Source organism: Paroedura picta, chromosome 2 (genome assembly GCF_049243985.1).
Source record: "Paroedura picta isolate Pp20150507F chromosome 2, Ppicta_v3.0, whole genome shotgun sequence".
Classification (NCBI taxonomy): Eukaryota; Metazoa; Chordata; class Lepidosauria; order Squamata; family Gekkonidae; genus Paroedura; species Paroedura picta.
The window spans coordinates 29,710,791-29,726,708 of record NC_135370.1 but is presented as its reverse complement, the minus strand read 5'-3'; the positions used below and the strand labels follow the sequence as shown (position 1 = coordinate 29,726,708).

The window sequence follows — 15,918 nt, the reverse complement described above, 5'->3', positions numbered from 1 at the left end:
CATTTAATTTTCAGCTCGGCATGTACACAGCTCTGCTTCCCAACCATATTCTGCATGATTGCGTCACTTCTGGGGTTTCTTAAAGCCTGAAGAAGGTTCCTGGGGTTTCTCAACAATAAAAAAAATTGAGAAAGGCTGCTCTAGGTGGAAGAGGAGGCAAGGTAAAACCAGCTGACTGTATGACTCTGGAATCAGATAAAATAGTTCTCCGACATCCTAATCTACCAAAGCAGTCCATTACTTAAAGTTCCCTCCTCCAATTTATGATACCGAAGCAGAGTGAACAGTCTTTGGGGAGTAGTCTATGGAACAGACCAGTGAGCTTCATGGTAGAATGAGATTGCAACCCAAACTGTAATTGGGCCTCTACAGCAGACAGTTCAAACCAGCCCCTCAGCAGAAAAAGGCAGCAAGAGGAATGATCTCCATAATTATTTATGTTGTAAACTGCCCTGAGACCTATTGGGAGAAGGGCGGTCTAAAAATTAAATTAATAATAATAATAATAATAATAATAATAATAATAATAATAATAATAATAATAATAATAATAATAATAATAATAATGAAGTTGCTCTTGTGGTCAGGCGTGTGGCCACAGTACGTTCTCCTCCGATTTGCTGGTCACCATTATAGTGTAAAGGGATATGAAGAAGCGGGGAGGGTTATTGTACATAAGCAAAGTTATTCCTGTGCAGAAATGTATTTATTTATCATATTTTATACGCTGCCACTCCGGGGCCTGTTCAGGCAATTTCAAACTTGGCTTTAGATAAGCATGCTGATTCTTAATTGCAGAATCCTGAACGACAGCACGCTAAACTTACACAAGGATCAAGAAAAACCCATGGGTCCATTGGCAACTACTAAAACTTCTTGCCAATAAGCTTTGTCCTACCGGACAAGAATTTCCGACGTCCATTCCATTAAATCACCATCTACATTCCAAGGGTAGGTCTCCTCTGCAGACTCCACGTTTTCTTCACTGACGCAGTCCTTTTTCGTTCTCAGTTGAACTCTCACTGCTTCGACAGCGTATGTCTCAACAAAGGGAAAGCTAAACTAACACACAAAAGAAATATGTGTCCGGTGTTAGCCGTTAAATTCTAAAATATGCCCGAATCCAAGACCTTTCTTCGCTTGTGCTCTGTGCTTTATTTTTTTTAGAAAGAAAAATTTCTATTAATTATTTTCACGTATTTACAAGATATGGCTGATGGGGTGGAAAGTTCTGTCAAATTGCAGCCAGTTGATAGCAACCCTGGGGGGGGGGGGGGTTGAAAGTAAGAGATGAACAGATTTGTTTTGCTATCGCCTGCATCTGGGTGGCAACCCTGGATTTCCTTGGTGGTCTCCCATTCAGATACTAACCAGGGCTAACCCAGCTTAGCTTCCAAGATCTGACTAGCCTGGCCATCCAGATCAGGGTATGAGGAGTAAAAGGGATGGTTATTTGCTGCCCAACACCATTCTCCTTTTCTGATCTAACCCTTCTTTCCTTGAAAGGAAACCTGTGACACACTTTTCGGTCAGGGATGCTATTACCTTTCGAACAGAAGGCCTTGGAATCAGCGCAGCATTTCTGTGGGTGGAAAGAGAGCCACTATTGCTGCAGTTAAAATGCACCTCAGGAGGATGTGCCCTTGGGGCATTTGCTGGGGGGGGGGGGGTGTGGAGGGGGGATGGAAATGCAATGCTGGTTCAAAGCCAATAAATAAAGTTATCAGTCCAGACCAAGAAGTTCACTACATTATAATCGATTAGTGTCTTAACTGCAATGGAATGAATATTCCATAGAATGCAAACATTTCTTGTAATCTAGTTTTGAAATAAAAATACAAATGTTTTACAGTTTTAAAAGAACCTGGTATCCGAATCTATTCCTAGCTCAAAAAAGGGTGGCTACTCCTACACTGATCTAGCTTGGCCTAATAAAAGGTCCATGGGGTCGCGATGGGTCGGACACGACTTCGCACCTAACAACAATAAAAGGTCACAGACTATCTTCTTTATGCCTTCTCTGCTAAGAAGATTTAAACACATGCCTTGAATCCAGCTTTACTTTTTCTTCACAGCTAGCACTTTACAGAATAATACTGTGGACTGTACAGCTTGGAGCAGCATTTGTTGTCCTTTCTCACTGCAGTGAGGCAGCTTTTGCTAGTTGGCATGAGGACTGTCATATGTTTTAAGGGGTACTTTAGGGTATTTTATTGTTTTTTACTGATCTGTAAACCACTGCGAGACATTTGAGAGCAGCGGTATATAAATGTAAGTAAATAAATGACCTTAAAAATTCAGCATTTTTTGGATTTGGATATCAGGAGAAAAGGCACAAACACTGGTTTTCTGGGTTATTCAGGTCCCCAGTATTGTACCTGAAAAATACTAATAAGTTTTTTTTTTCAGGTACATATTTGAGTTGGATATATATAAGCATAGATCCCTACTGTCAGCTGGTACATGGCCCATTGTCCTGACTTCTGTTTTCACAGCAGCACAAAAAAATTGGTGGTGTTCCTTCTTCCCACCTAATTTGCACAGACTCAAAGATTATCTGGATGGCCCGTCAAATACCTATGAAACTTTAGTAGTACAATATCTGAAATTAAGGCAATCATTTTAATAGTGGTCAAACAAGACACATCCCTTAACAGAAACTAGCTGGAGCCCATACAGTAACATAAGAAAACATAAAAAGCCTTTTATGATTACTGGGGAAGAGGGAAATGCTACTTCCAATCATCTGGAATTAACAGGATCATTAGCCTGCACCATCATGTTAGTATGTTATGCTTTCCCCCACTCTTCCTCTACGTTGGGGGGACATCAAGATTTAAAGCAGGCTTTCTCAATCAGGGTTTTTTAAAAACCCTGGTGTTTCTTGATGGCCAGCTTGGTGTAGTGGTTAGGAGTCCAGACTTCTATTCTGGTGAGCCGGGTTTGAATCTGCGCTCCCCCACAGGCAGGCAGCCAGCTGGGTGACCTTGGGCTCACCACAGCACTGAGAAAACTGCTCTTACTGAGCAGGAATATCAGGGCTCTCTAAGCCTCAATCACTTCACAGGGTGTCTATTGTGGGGAGAGGAAGGGAAGGAGATAGTAAACTGCTTTGAGACTCCTTCGGGTAGAGAAAAGCGGCATATAAGAGCCAACTCTTCTTCTTCTTCTTGAATGGGGGGGAGTTAATAAATCTTTATATATATATATTTTAAATTTGTTAAATATTTATTGGGTGATATGATCATATGTTGACCCACCCACCCTCCCAAAATGGCCAATAAGGGACCCAGAGGGGGGCAAGGAGGGGCCCAGGTGTGCATAGAGCTATTCTTCCCAACCATATTCTGCATGATTGCACCACTTTTGGGGTTTCTCGAAGCCTGAAGAAAGTTTCAGGGGTTACTCAATGGTAAAAATTTTGAGAAAGGCTGATTTAGTGTATATGTATATGTTAAACAAAAAGCAGTGCCATGTCCACAGGAAACGGCAAGCACACTTTTTGTTATGTAACAAGATTCATAATGGGCACCATCCCTTTGTTTAGTCAAATACACACTACTAGTTGCTGGCTTGTCCCTCCAATAGGGACACCTGCTATATGTTGTAAGGCATGCATTGTTTTTGCATAAAGTGAAAATTAAAACATTTGCAAAATTAAAATGAGTAACCATTTCCCTTAATCCCAATGCAGACTCCGTTCAAATATACTATTTTGGGGTTTTTAAAATCAGTTTAGCAGCCTTATTCCATTATAACTCCGATCGACAAGATGCCTAAATAAACCACAACAGATGGACAGAAATAGGCTAATCGGTATTAGTCTGATTGGTGATTTTCAAAAATCAGATAAAAGTGGGCTAATGTACTCTGACAAGAACCTAAGTCTTCTTAGGGAGACACTAATATCTCCTGTAGGGCCTTTGCCTTCATTCTGAACTTTTTCTTTGGACACATTTTATTTTAGATGTATTTTGTGCTATGCCTTATGCAGTTTTGCGGTTATGTTTTGTTTCTACCGTTGTTGAGTAAGTAAGCTGAACAAATCCTGGTAGCAAAAAAGGAGTAAGCCTTTACCTGGTTTTTTATGCCTGCGTATCTTTTTAGGTGTTTAATGAACTGTGGACGAGAAGTGTTCCGGACAACAATAAGAGCTATTCTTCCATCGTTCAATCTAAACAGAAGAGAGTACAGTTACAGCAGCAAATTAGATACCTGATTTTGATCCCATTCATAACTCGTCTGCAACCAACACTTTTAAACAATTTAAAATACCAACTCAATAGTGTTTGACTATATTATCTTGATAATCCTTACAACACCACAAAGGAAAGAACAGTACTATTATTGCAAATAGGGGCCAAATTAGAAAAGAGGCTGCCTAATGAATTCCTGGCTGAGACAATATTTGAATGGCGGGATTTCCTGGATCACAGCTGAGCCTCTCAGTCACTGTAGTCAAGTTCAAATAAAATTGCATTCGAACGTTTACAGTTTTCTAAAAGAATCTGTACATATCATTCAGAGAGGGATAAAACTTTCGTTCTGGAGCTCTCATTGGAACGATTTAAAATATATATTATTTATAATTCATGTGACAAAGTAAAGGTGACGATCGATACTCTTCGACTAGAGAGAAATAGGGATGCCGTTACTCAGATGTTAAAAAATGCCATTGACTCACAAAGGCAGCATTCAGTTTTAAAACTGGGGTTTGTGGTTCCCTGAATGATATCTAGGACCAAATTGTTCCCTAACTGCTCTCTGTGTGTAGATATCATCCATGCAATCATCAGCTTCTATGGCTACCTGTCAGTAAGAGACAGTACATTACCCTTAAACGAAGACACATCAATCCAACAACTTTGATGATGTACTTTTTGAGAGGGAAAAAGAAGTTAAAGCTGAATCATCTACTGGCAGATCTATAAGGTTTGCCCATAAACAGCTTTTCTGGAAAAAAGGAGTGAAAATCTTGGTGTAGTGGTAAGGAGTGCAGTGGCTTGGTATAGTGGTTAGGAGTGTGAACTTCTTATCTGGCAAGTGGGGTTTGATTCCCCGCTCCCCCACATGCTACCAGCTGGGTGACCTTGGGCTTGCCACAGCACTGATAAAGCTGTTCTGACTGAGCAGTAATATCAGGGCTCTCTCACCCACCTCAGAGGGTGTCTTCTCAGCCTCACCTACCTCACAGGGTGTCTGTTGTGGAGAGAGGAAAGGGAAGGCGATTGGAAGCCGCTTTGAGACTTCTTCAGGTAGAGAAAAGCGGCACATAAGAACCAACTCTTCTTCTTCTAACATTTTAAGCAGAGTGAACAAATATCTGTACCATACATATAAACAAACAAAAAGTTTATACATGTATATATAAAACCTTTTGTTTGTTTTTCATATCACTAAAAGTGTTAATACACAAACACATTCATTTTAATTTGTGTAAGAACCAGATCACCAGCTCAAACAAATGTTTTAGTCTTGAATTCAGTTGGTATAAATTAATCAGAAGCATGACATTAATTATATTCTTTATTACATGGTTTAAGAGGGAGGAAGCTATTTTTCTTCTACTTTCAGAAGAAGATTCTTCCAGTCACTTTCTGTGGAGACTCCTAATAAAGAAAGAAGTGTATAAAGAGGAATGGGAAGGCTTTGAACTCCCTTCGGGTAGGGAAAAGCGGCATATAAGAACAACCTCCTCCTCCTCCTCCTCCTCCTCCCCCTCCCACTCCTCCCCTTCCTCTTCTTCTTCTTCTAAAATTCCTCCAAAAGAAGCATCAGTTTAGAAAAGGACTGGAAGGGTGCCTTGGGACTCTCCCTGATGTACTGAGTTCTGCCATAAAAAGAATTAGCTGTAAAAATGGCTTTGCAATAAAAATGATCACCTCTGTCAGTCGCAAAAGGAACATTAACCAGCATTTCTGCCATGTGAGGATGGAGCTCTCTTTTTCAAGATGACTATTGCAAAGTCATCTTGTGGCTCAGGTTGGTAAGGCAGCGACATGCTGGCTGAAGCTCTTACCATGAGGTTGGGAGTTCAATCCCAGCAGCCGGCTCAAGGTTGACTCAGCCTTCCATCCTTCTGAGGTCGGTAAAATGAGTACCCGGCTTCTGGGGGGGGGGTAAATGGTAATGACTGGGGAAGGCACTGGCAAACCACCCCGTAATGAGTCTGCCATGAAAACGCTGGAAGGCGTCACCCCAAGGGTCAGACGTGACTCGGTGCTTGCACAGGGGATACCTTTACCTTATTGCAAAGTACTCTTTAATTTATACCCAAGAATATGACGACGTTGTGGCTGGATAAGCTTCCACTAACTGAAAGGGGAGGGTCATTTCCTGCTGATGCCCTTCCTCCCTCAGTGGCAGACCTCTGATCCTCCACTCATGCTGCTCCTGGGATTCCTTGTTCCTCAAGGCCTGCATTTCAGTGAACAGTTCCAGCAGCAGCAAGAGGTGGGAGGCAAGGAAAACCATTCCTGCAGGTAGTAGGGTCTTCTGTTAGTAGAGATCTACCTGAGACATGAGCCAAGCCTTGAAAATACTCTATGTAGGAAGTCCTGAGCAAGCAGCTCTTATTTTACAAACAGATTTGTGCTTCTGAAAATCTGGGGAAGTAGCACTTTGACTGAATGCAAAGCAGATACTTTTACAATAGTCTCCATTTTATAAAGATTTATAGTCTGCCGAAGCCAGCCCAATTCTGCAAGGCCTGCAAAATAGAGCTCTTCCTCAAAGCTTTTGGTTGAGGCCAATGAAAACAACACCAACCAGCCTCCCCCCCCCAATGAATTCCTGTCCCCACCACCAGATAGGCTCATCAGACACAACACAAGGCAACTCCAAGTCCAGCCACCCACAACAATTGCACATACAATTATGTAATTAACAGCTGAAATGTTTGTTGTTTTTTTTTAATTTATAGTTCCATTTATTGACTGCAACTCCCAGCTCGTGGTAGTTTACAATAATAAAATCACATAAAACTCAATACAAAAATATACAACCCTATACAAAACTGGTGGCAAAATCCAATCCAGACCTCCCCTCCCTTCCTACCCGCACCCGACCACACCCACACAAAACCGCACATCACCGTCTCAGGGGGTAACTCCTGCCCAGATGACCGGTGGTTAGAGCTTATAGAGGGAGGGACCCGATAATGTTATAATGTTCCTATGTTAATGGATGTTAAGTTCAACTTCTTTCTATTGTACCAATGTTACAATGGGCTTGTCAGTTGTGAATTCATATTGTAAACCATCCTGAGTCGCAAGGGAGGGCACTGTTTCACAGTGTGGAGACAGAACAAATTTGTGATACAGCAATGGGAGGGTGGAGGAATTAGACATCCTCCTCCATCTAAAGGACAAATAAATCCACTGCGCAGTAACCCCTGAAATATTCTTCAGGCTTCAAATAACACTGGAAGTGATGCCAGTTAGCCACGCCTTCCTGTCATGCCCCCAGAAATCACATGATTACAGTGTGCATAGCACCACTAATGAAATAAAATGCTTCTTAAATAAGAAGTTAGTTTCATTTTTGTGTGCACAGAACCTTGTTTGAGCAAAACAAGGAAGCATCCTAGCAAGATTTGAGAATATATTTTCCCAGGGTTAAAAATGACTGCCAGGGCAAGAGAAAACCTAGGGAAAAAAGAATCCTTGTGCAGATTATGCACAGTTCTTGCACTGGATCCAAGTGTAGTAGCTCCTGGCTAGGGATGCCAGCCTGTAGGTGGGACCTGGAATTACAGCTCAACCCCAGACTATAGAGATCAGTTTCCCTCGAGAGAATGGTTGCTTTGGAGGGTAGATTCTGTGGCATTGGACACAGTCCTCTCCTGCTTGAATATATGAATTCCTCTGCTTGCAACAGACTTCCTCCAGTAATTTTCTGCTAGGGGGGGCACATTTTCTGAGAGGGGGGAAATGTAAGGAGTCAATGGAGGGAGGGCGGGTTGCAACAGTCTCAGCGCTTTCCTCCCATTCCTTTTCCATTGTGTGTAAATTCAACAAGGTCACCGCAGTCCAGACAAATGAGCAGAAAGCCATTCTATCCTCCTGACTCTTGTCTGGATTACTATATATATACTATACAGCAGGGGTAGTCAACCTGTGGTCCTCCAGATGTTCATGGACTACAATTCCCATGAGCCCCTGCCAGCAAATGCCAGCAAATATAGTATATCCCTCCCCCCAAGCTGGAGTAACTCTAGAGTTCTACAGTAAACCTGGGTTTGCTTGTAATCCTAGTTGAGAATGCTTGCTCCAGGGGTTCTGCTCATACCTGGTCAGACACATGTAAAAGTGAGCCCATCCTCTTTCCCAGGCTGTTTGGTGAGTATGAGAAACACCTGCGTATAAGTGCATTTATTCAAAATAATAAAATTATGGAAAACCTTCCATCTTTGGATAATCTTAAACTGGCTCCTGGTATTTTAAGTTTAAGAAAAATATTGCTAGACAATCTTTTGTGCAGAAATGAAAACAACAGGAACTGCCAGGTAGACCTTCATGAAATCAAAATTTACTGCATCGATGAAGACACAGAAAAACTAGGATATTTATGGAACATTATCTCAAGACACATGAAAATAGCTTCTTAGGCCTAAGAGTATATATTTTCCCAGAAATATATATATTGAGAAATATATTGAGAACTATATTCTCAAATTTAGCCTTATTTTGACTAAATGTTTACTTTTGTTATCTAGCACAATATAAATTAAAAATTAACAGTCGATAAACAAAATGATTTCTTTTAAACATTACCCAACATACACCTTATATATCCTGTATTTATAAATCTTTTCTTTTAATACAGTTCTAATTGATGCTTACACCTAGTCATATCAGAAAAATTCCCTACGAGTTAATGTATATCGCGTGCTAAAGCATGGTGCTAGATTTGGGATAGGCAACAGTCAAAAGAACTGTTTTTCCAAAAGCTGCAGTCAGACAGTGTCAAAGATTCCCTGATAATAAGAGAGTTGATTGCTTTACTGGTTATACATGATCCCGGCCTCGCATTGTGTTGCCTTTTTTTTGTATGCTGCCTTTTTTTTGTATCCTTTTTTTCTCACTGTAGCTTTATTATTTTTATTTGTTGCAGCGATTAAGCCTTAGCGATAAATTGAAATCAATCAGTCAAATCCAGAGCACTGAGTTCCTATTAGCAAAGCCCCGGGGAGATTATTATGAGATGACTACCACTTAAGTCAGACTTGTAAACTAATTTAATCACTGTAATTATCCAATGATTATTCTCGTCAGATGACTTGACCTTATGTGCCTGATCCAAACTGATTACAATTCCTCGGATTAGAGGAGTCCACTGCCATCCTGCTCTAGCCTCCGCATCCCCTTCTCCCAGCCTCGGCGGGTCTCGACTGTTCATGACGCGGGCGTGCATTCTAGGGAAAGAACGTTTTTTTAGGATTGAGCGGTATAACTGTCATTCTGTAAGCCCTTTACTGACCTGGTATTAGGTGCCAAGCCTCTTGGTGCCATTGAACACAGACAAGGGATTGCCATAATGCTCACGTTCAGGAAGTGACCCCGGATCCTGTCCCACTGATCCTGGCGGTCTAAATATAACATCACATTTCATTACTTCCAGGATATCTAATTCCCTGTTAGAAGTGATTAAACTTGAACACTTACCGGATTTTAGCCTTTCTTGCTTCTTTCTAAAAATAAAAAACACAACGTGTTAGAATAAGTGAGGGAAGGAAAGGATGAAAAATAACACAGTAATAAAAATGCAACATGTTAATTGGGGGAAAAGAAAGCTTTTAACTTGAGAGTTGAATCCCATGTTTTTTCCTCCACTAGTACAAGCACTGTTAAATCAGTGGGGAAGGCTTATATCCTCCATATTGGCTCATGCTAAGTGATTCTTCTTCTATCCCAACTAAAATTTTCACTTGCACAAGGCATAATGCAAGATGTCTTGCACCCAAACTTCTCCAGCTTCTTTCAGTCAGTCTGCTTCCAAATAAGTCAATCAAAATCATATACATTTCCAGATATGTTTTGTGTGAATTGCCTTTTTGGCTTTGAAATTGCCTTTTTGGCTCTGAAACGAAGTTACAGATTCCGTCTCTCCATAAAATGGTTTTTGGACCATGACTTTCTGTAATTCGCCATCAGAAATTAGGACTTTTGCTGAAACTGCATGATACAGCACCGTGTGATTGTTGTGCATTCTATGAGGAACATCTAACCACAGGTAGCTCTAAACACTAGAAAAGCTCCTCTTGACATTGAGAAAATGTGGTCGGCGTGACTAAAGTGTTTCTAAAATTGTCCAAATGAAATTTTACAACAGAAGACCCCTCCTATCACAGGATCTCAATAGTATTTGGCCCTGCATAATAAGTGGTGAGGAGAAGGATACATTGCTGGATTTTTGATCCTATTTTGTGGGATTGCTCCGGTGGCCTTGGGAAATTCTGTGGATTCCGTCAAGGAGTCCAGAAACTGGTGTGTTGATTGGGATGGTAACTTTGAAGAAGAGTTGTTTGTATGCTCCGCTTTTCACTACCCCAAGGTGTCTCAAAGCAGCTTATAATCGGCTTCCCTTCCTTTCCCCACAACAGATACCCTGTGAGGTAGGTGGGGCTGAGAGAGCAGTCCTGTCAAACAGCCTTAACAGAACAATGATGAACCCAAGGTCACCCAGCTGGCTGCATGTGGAGGAGTGGAGAATCACACCCAACTCTCCAGCTTAGAAGCCGCTGTGTAACAAGCAGTGTAACAAGCTGTTTGAAATTCATTTGGACTTTGCTTTTAGAAACACCAGTACCTGTGCCATGCCTTGTTGACCTTGTATTTGTCTAACTTGTTATTTGATAGCATTTCAGAGAGTTGGAAGCAACTCAAAGAGAAAGAATCAGAGGAGTCAGGCGGGTGAGCCAGTAACTCAGCCCAAACAAGAAGCCATAGAGGAGGGACCTAAGGAGGGAAATGGCTCAGCAGAGTACAAGCCGCAGGAGACATGTATTCCTCAAGATTTCCTATTTTACAAAGTGGATCCTGGACACATACTGGTAGATGGAGACATATCCGCTCATGATAATCAGACAAATAAATGCACATGATAGCCACGCAGTCAAGAGTACAGGCAAGACAAAGACCAATGATTTCTGTATAACAACAAAGGAACTGGAAATAATGCACAACTGGATGACACTTGGAAAGTCTGCAATAGGAGAATAGGGAGAGGGGGAGAGCAAAATGGAAGAGAGAGAAGAATGCACATGAGATATGTCTTCAGAAGAATAACAACAGACAAGTACAGGCTTTTGCAAAGTTTGAACCCATTTCCATTGGGGGGAGAGGGACAGAACAAATGAAATAGCCAACATTAAGCAAGTCATGCATCATGTCTTGTGCATTTACTTGGCAATGGTAATGCACATTACCTATTCCATGGTAAGAAACTGCTCCAGTAGCACTTTGTAGGATCCAGCCCAGAGTTTAAAGCATGCAACCAAAACTAACAATAAACAGAAGCAACGCTTTATATTGATACTTTTAATGGTGGGCTTTTTTTTAAGCACATTCTACTGTGAAATAAGTAGGAATTACTTCTTAATAAGGTATATTTACAAGAAGCATGATAACGACAACTTCAACAGTGTAATCCGGAACAGACTTACACCCTTCTAAGCCCAATGACTTCAACGGATTCGGTGCTAAGGTTTGTACTGCTTATGGCTTCTTTTTTGTTAAAGTCAGAAGAAGAATACAGAAGATAGAAAAGAAAAGAACACTGGGTAAACGAAGGCTCGCTGGTGCGTTGATCTCCGCTCGCTCGGACAAAAAAAAAAGGCGATCGCTTCGCCAGAAGATCAGAGGAGAGAGCCAGGGGGAGGGACTTTGCGGAAACCGCAACAATGGTAACGCACAGAACTTTCCCGCTAGTGTTGCAGATTGGTTGTAGGAGTGTAGCGCTTTCTGGAGGGTGAATCCACTTTTTGGGATTTCCCTGAAAACGCTACAACGAAGCGCTTTTTGCAGATCGGTTTCAGGAGTGTTGCAGATTGTCAACGACGTTGTGCATAATGGCAAAACTGTAGCGATTTCAATTAGTAACCATTGTGCTATTTTGGACGAATGCGGAATGGCCCTATATATTTCATTTACAGAACCATGACTATTAAGCTGACATATCACAATATGTCTTATATATTCTTCCATTGTCCTGGTTGTGCCCCCCCCCTCCAGTTTTATATTTCCATTGTTTACATACGCCTCATATAATTTCTCTGTTTATGGCTTCTATCATAATTTAAAGACAAATATCGAATTACTTCCTTAATTCAGAACTTATTTCTTAAACTCAAGACTCTTAAACAAAAAAATCCAGTGGATCTAATCCAACTAGATCAATGGAGTTTACATTAGACCCAGCAATTGCTACCTGGGCAGACTGGTTTTAATTTGTGACTGCTTGGCTAGTTTTCATTCACTGGACTTTTATGCTGCCACTCCCAGGGTCGCCAGCTCATGGCGGCTCACAACAATAGAGGATACAATAAAGTTAAAAGTGCATTAAAACCACTTATAAAATCACTCATCAGCAACATAATAATACAAAATATAATAGCAGCTATAACAACCAAGCTATGATCTTCCAGTAGCATGAGGCAACCAGATGTCAAGGTTTTGGTTTCAAAGTTTCAGGGGTGGGGGCCGAGATGGAATGTGTTGCTATCCTGGCCTTAACCAAACACCTGGCAGAAAAAACTGAGTCAGTTCTGTCAGGGCCCTCAGCTCTTCCAGGAGCTCAGTCTACCAGGTAGGGGCCAGTATTGAGTTTTATTATCCTTACTTACCGATTCTTCTCTGGGCCAGTTTGCTCTGAGTGCATCAAAGACAGGAATGATAATTCACAATCTTCTGGTCTGAGAAGAGAACAAGGGAAGGAACTGACACTCTGTTATGTATGCTGACATAAAGCCTTAAATGTTTACCTAATGTTTCTTGTTTTGATATATTCCGAGACAAGTATTAGTAACTAGTCTAATTTATTATCAGATTATCGGAATAATATTTTCTCAAGTTATCTAAATACCATTATTGGATTTATATAAACTGATACCCAAAGAGTAATTTGCACGCAGAATTAACATGTGGAATTCACAGCCACAGGCAGTGGTAGCAGCTACAAGCACAGACAGCTTCAAGAGGGACTTTAGGATGCTTAGGGCTGATCCTGCGTTGAGCAAGGGGTTGGACTAGATGGCCTGTATGGCCCCTTCCAACTCTATGATTCTATGACTGGATAGCAGAGGTCTATCAATGGCTATTAGCCACAAGGTGTAAATGGAACACTGCCTCTGGGGCAACAGGGGGAGGGCTTCCAGAGATCTGGCCCTGCTAGTGGACCTTACATTGGCTCCTGGATTTTGGCCACAATACAGATACAGACTCTGGGGAATGGTAGCGGACAGGAAGGCCTGGAGGATCATTGTCCATGGGGTTGTGATGGGTCAGACACGACTTTGCACCTAACAACAACACAGATACAGAATGTGGGACTGGATGGGCCAATGACCTGATCTAACGTGGCTTCTCTCATGTTTTTATATATTTCAATTAATATTTCCTTTTTAAAAGGCATGGCTTAGAAATCCTACAATTGCCCTTTTATCCTAAGAAGGACTCAAAAATAAAATAAACCTCTCATACTTCAGACTTGCCAGTGTCTTGAACACAGCAAAATTTTTCCGTTGATCTGAAGGCATCCATCGGTGCTTTTCAGCAAAAGCGAGAGTCCTTGATCCAAAACCAAACATAGCAGAGAAACCAAAGCGAAGCAGTTTAGTCGGACTGCTGAAAGAACATATGTCTACTGACTGAAGATGCCCTGAAATGGAAACAAAATTATTTCATTTTTTTTCTTTAACCATCTCTATAGGGCTCAGGATGGTAAGTAAAACAAAGATTGAGTCCAGTGGCACCTTTAAGAAAAACAAAGTTTTCTGCAAGGGGATAATTTGTTCCTTCCACATATCTCAGAGAGATACCCAGGGTTTACATGGCCTTTCCCAGAAGTTCAGATGGCTGATGAAAAAGACTTGGTTTTTATACCCCGTTTTTCACTAGTAGTGAAATAAATAGTAGAATTTAGGCCTGCTAGCAGAGCTATGAAAAACGTGCTCTCCCTGGTTAAGAGGCAGGAAAGAACTGGAGAGAGGCACGCCCACTCAGAAGGCGGGGAAAGGAAAAAAGTGAGCCTGCCTCCCTGAACTGAGGACTGAAAACACCCAAGATGTCTTCCGCCTCTGGGGGAGAACTGCTCTGCGAAAACAGCTCCAAGAGGACTGTGACTAGCCCAAGATCACCCAGCTGGCTGCATGTGGAGGAGTGGGGAATCAAACCCGATTCTCCAGATTAGAGGCTGCTGTTCTTAACCACTACACCAGGTAGACATCACTGTAGCCTACTTCTCCTGTTGCTCTACAGGCCTAGTTTCTTTCTCCACAATGGAAACGTTATGATCAATTGATTTGATTGGCTGGCTCCTGCATTTTGCTTTCCTGCCCACTTCACTGAAGGCTCATGTCACCACTTCCGGGGTTCCTTGAAACATATTTCAGGGGTTCCTCCACAGTCAAAAGAATGAAAAAGGCTGACACAACTGCGGAAGATAACTTTGCTGTGAATTCAGACTTTTTGTTAATTTTTTCCTGGGTTTTTAAAAAATTCTTAAGTGTTTTTCCTTCCTTTGGTTAACTTGATTTAAAAATATTTCTACCCTACCCTGAAACCAGGTTGGTTCTTGTGGCAATTCAACATGCAATCTAAAATACTACCCAAAAAAGTAACAATTAAAAAATGTAAAAAAGAGCCACCAACCCTTCCAAATGATCTTAAGTAATCACCAAAAGCTTAAAAAAATAAAAACACCTAAGAACAATTAGCATGTCTCAAATGTACCAAAGACTGATTGTGTATGCATCAAAGACACAATTCTCTACAGATCGAATGTCAGAAGTTTAAAAAAACAGGTTTTTCTTCTAAGATGAAAAAGGGTTTGGTAGCAATTTAAATGCAAAAAAAAAAAAATTACTGATATAACTTCAAGTTTTGAAAGTCAGCAGCAACCAGCAGGAAACTGTGTAAGGGATGAGAATCCGTGTGCGTGTGTGTGATGGGGAAACCATACCTTGCCAAGCAGGCAGTCTCTTGCCATACATATAACCATAATGCACAAAGGAAAAAAGTAACAAAGAATGGTATATTCTAGAAATTAATGTGTGGTAAAAGGTAAAGGTATCCCCTGTGCAAGCACCGAGTCATGTCTGACCCTTGGGGTGACACCCTCCAGCGTTTTCATGGAAGACTCAATACAGGGTGGTTTTGCCATTCCCTTCCCCAGTCATTACCGTTTTACCCCCCAGCAAGCTGGGTACTCATTTTACCGACCTCAGAAGGATGGAAGGCTGAGTCAACCTTGAGCCGGCTGCTGGGATCGAACACCCAGCCTTATGGTCAAAGCTTCAGACAGCATATCGGCTGCCTTACCACCCTGCGCTACAAGAGGCTCTAATGAGTGGTAGTGTATGCTAAAATTCTAAGTGCCTTACTAACTTTTAATTATTTCAAACATCTGTAAAAACCTGAAAAGCTCTGAAATAAGCCTGCATGCAAAGAATTTGGCTGCTATTATGGAGAAAAGAAGAGGAGGAAGATGTCCATCCTAATGCATGCCCAGAAAAATCCATAGTTCCTCGCACCCTGTAGGAGATGGGATTGTTGCAAGCTGGATCACATGCTCTGGCTAGCATCATGTTTTGCACAGAAAATGTTCTGTTGGTGCCTTTACATTTTATTGTTACGGGGGTATTCCCATTTGAATCGTACAACTGCTGCAGATGGCTGTAGTTCTATTTCTCTTATTTAT

At 41.4% G+C, this 15,918-nt stretch overlaps 1 protein-coding gene across 4 annotated transcripts in view; it reads right to left on the bottom strand.

The window, feature by feature from the left end:
* Positions 1–15,918, bottom strand: part of CERKL (CERK like autophagy regulator) — a 66,968-nt gene that overhangs the window by 4,835 nt on the left and 46,215 nt on the right. For 3 of the 4 annotated variants that reach the window (XR_013228009.1, XM_077319548.1, XM_077319547.1), the window contains 6 exons: positions 13,701–13,878; positions 12,845–12,913; positions 9,666–9,691; positions 9,481–9,589; positions 4,078–4,174; positions 899–1,062 (listed from right to left, as the gene is read on the bottom strand). Coding sequence is in view for 3 of the 4 variants with exons in the window: in XM_077319548.1 (XP_077175663.1) it covers positions 899–1,062; positions 4,078–4,174; positions 9,481–9,589; positions 9,666–9,691; positions 12,845–12,913; positions 13,701–13,878 (643 nt within the window). In the remaining variant the exon portion in view is untranslated. Of the gene's footprint in view, positions 1–898; positions 1,063–4,077; positions 4,175–9,285; positions 9,416–9,480; positions 9,590–9,665; positions 9,692–12,844; positions 12,914–13,700; positions 13,879–15,918 lie in introns of those variants that run through there. The other variant, XM_077319549.1, reaches the window with a different exon arrangement.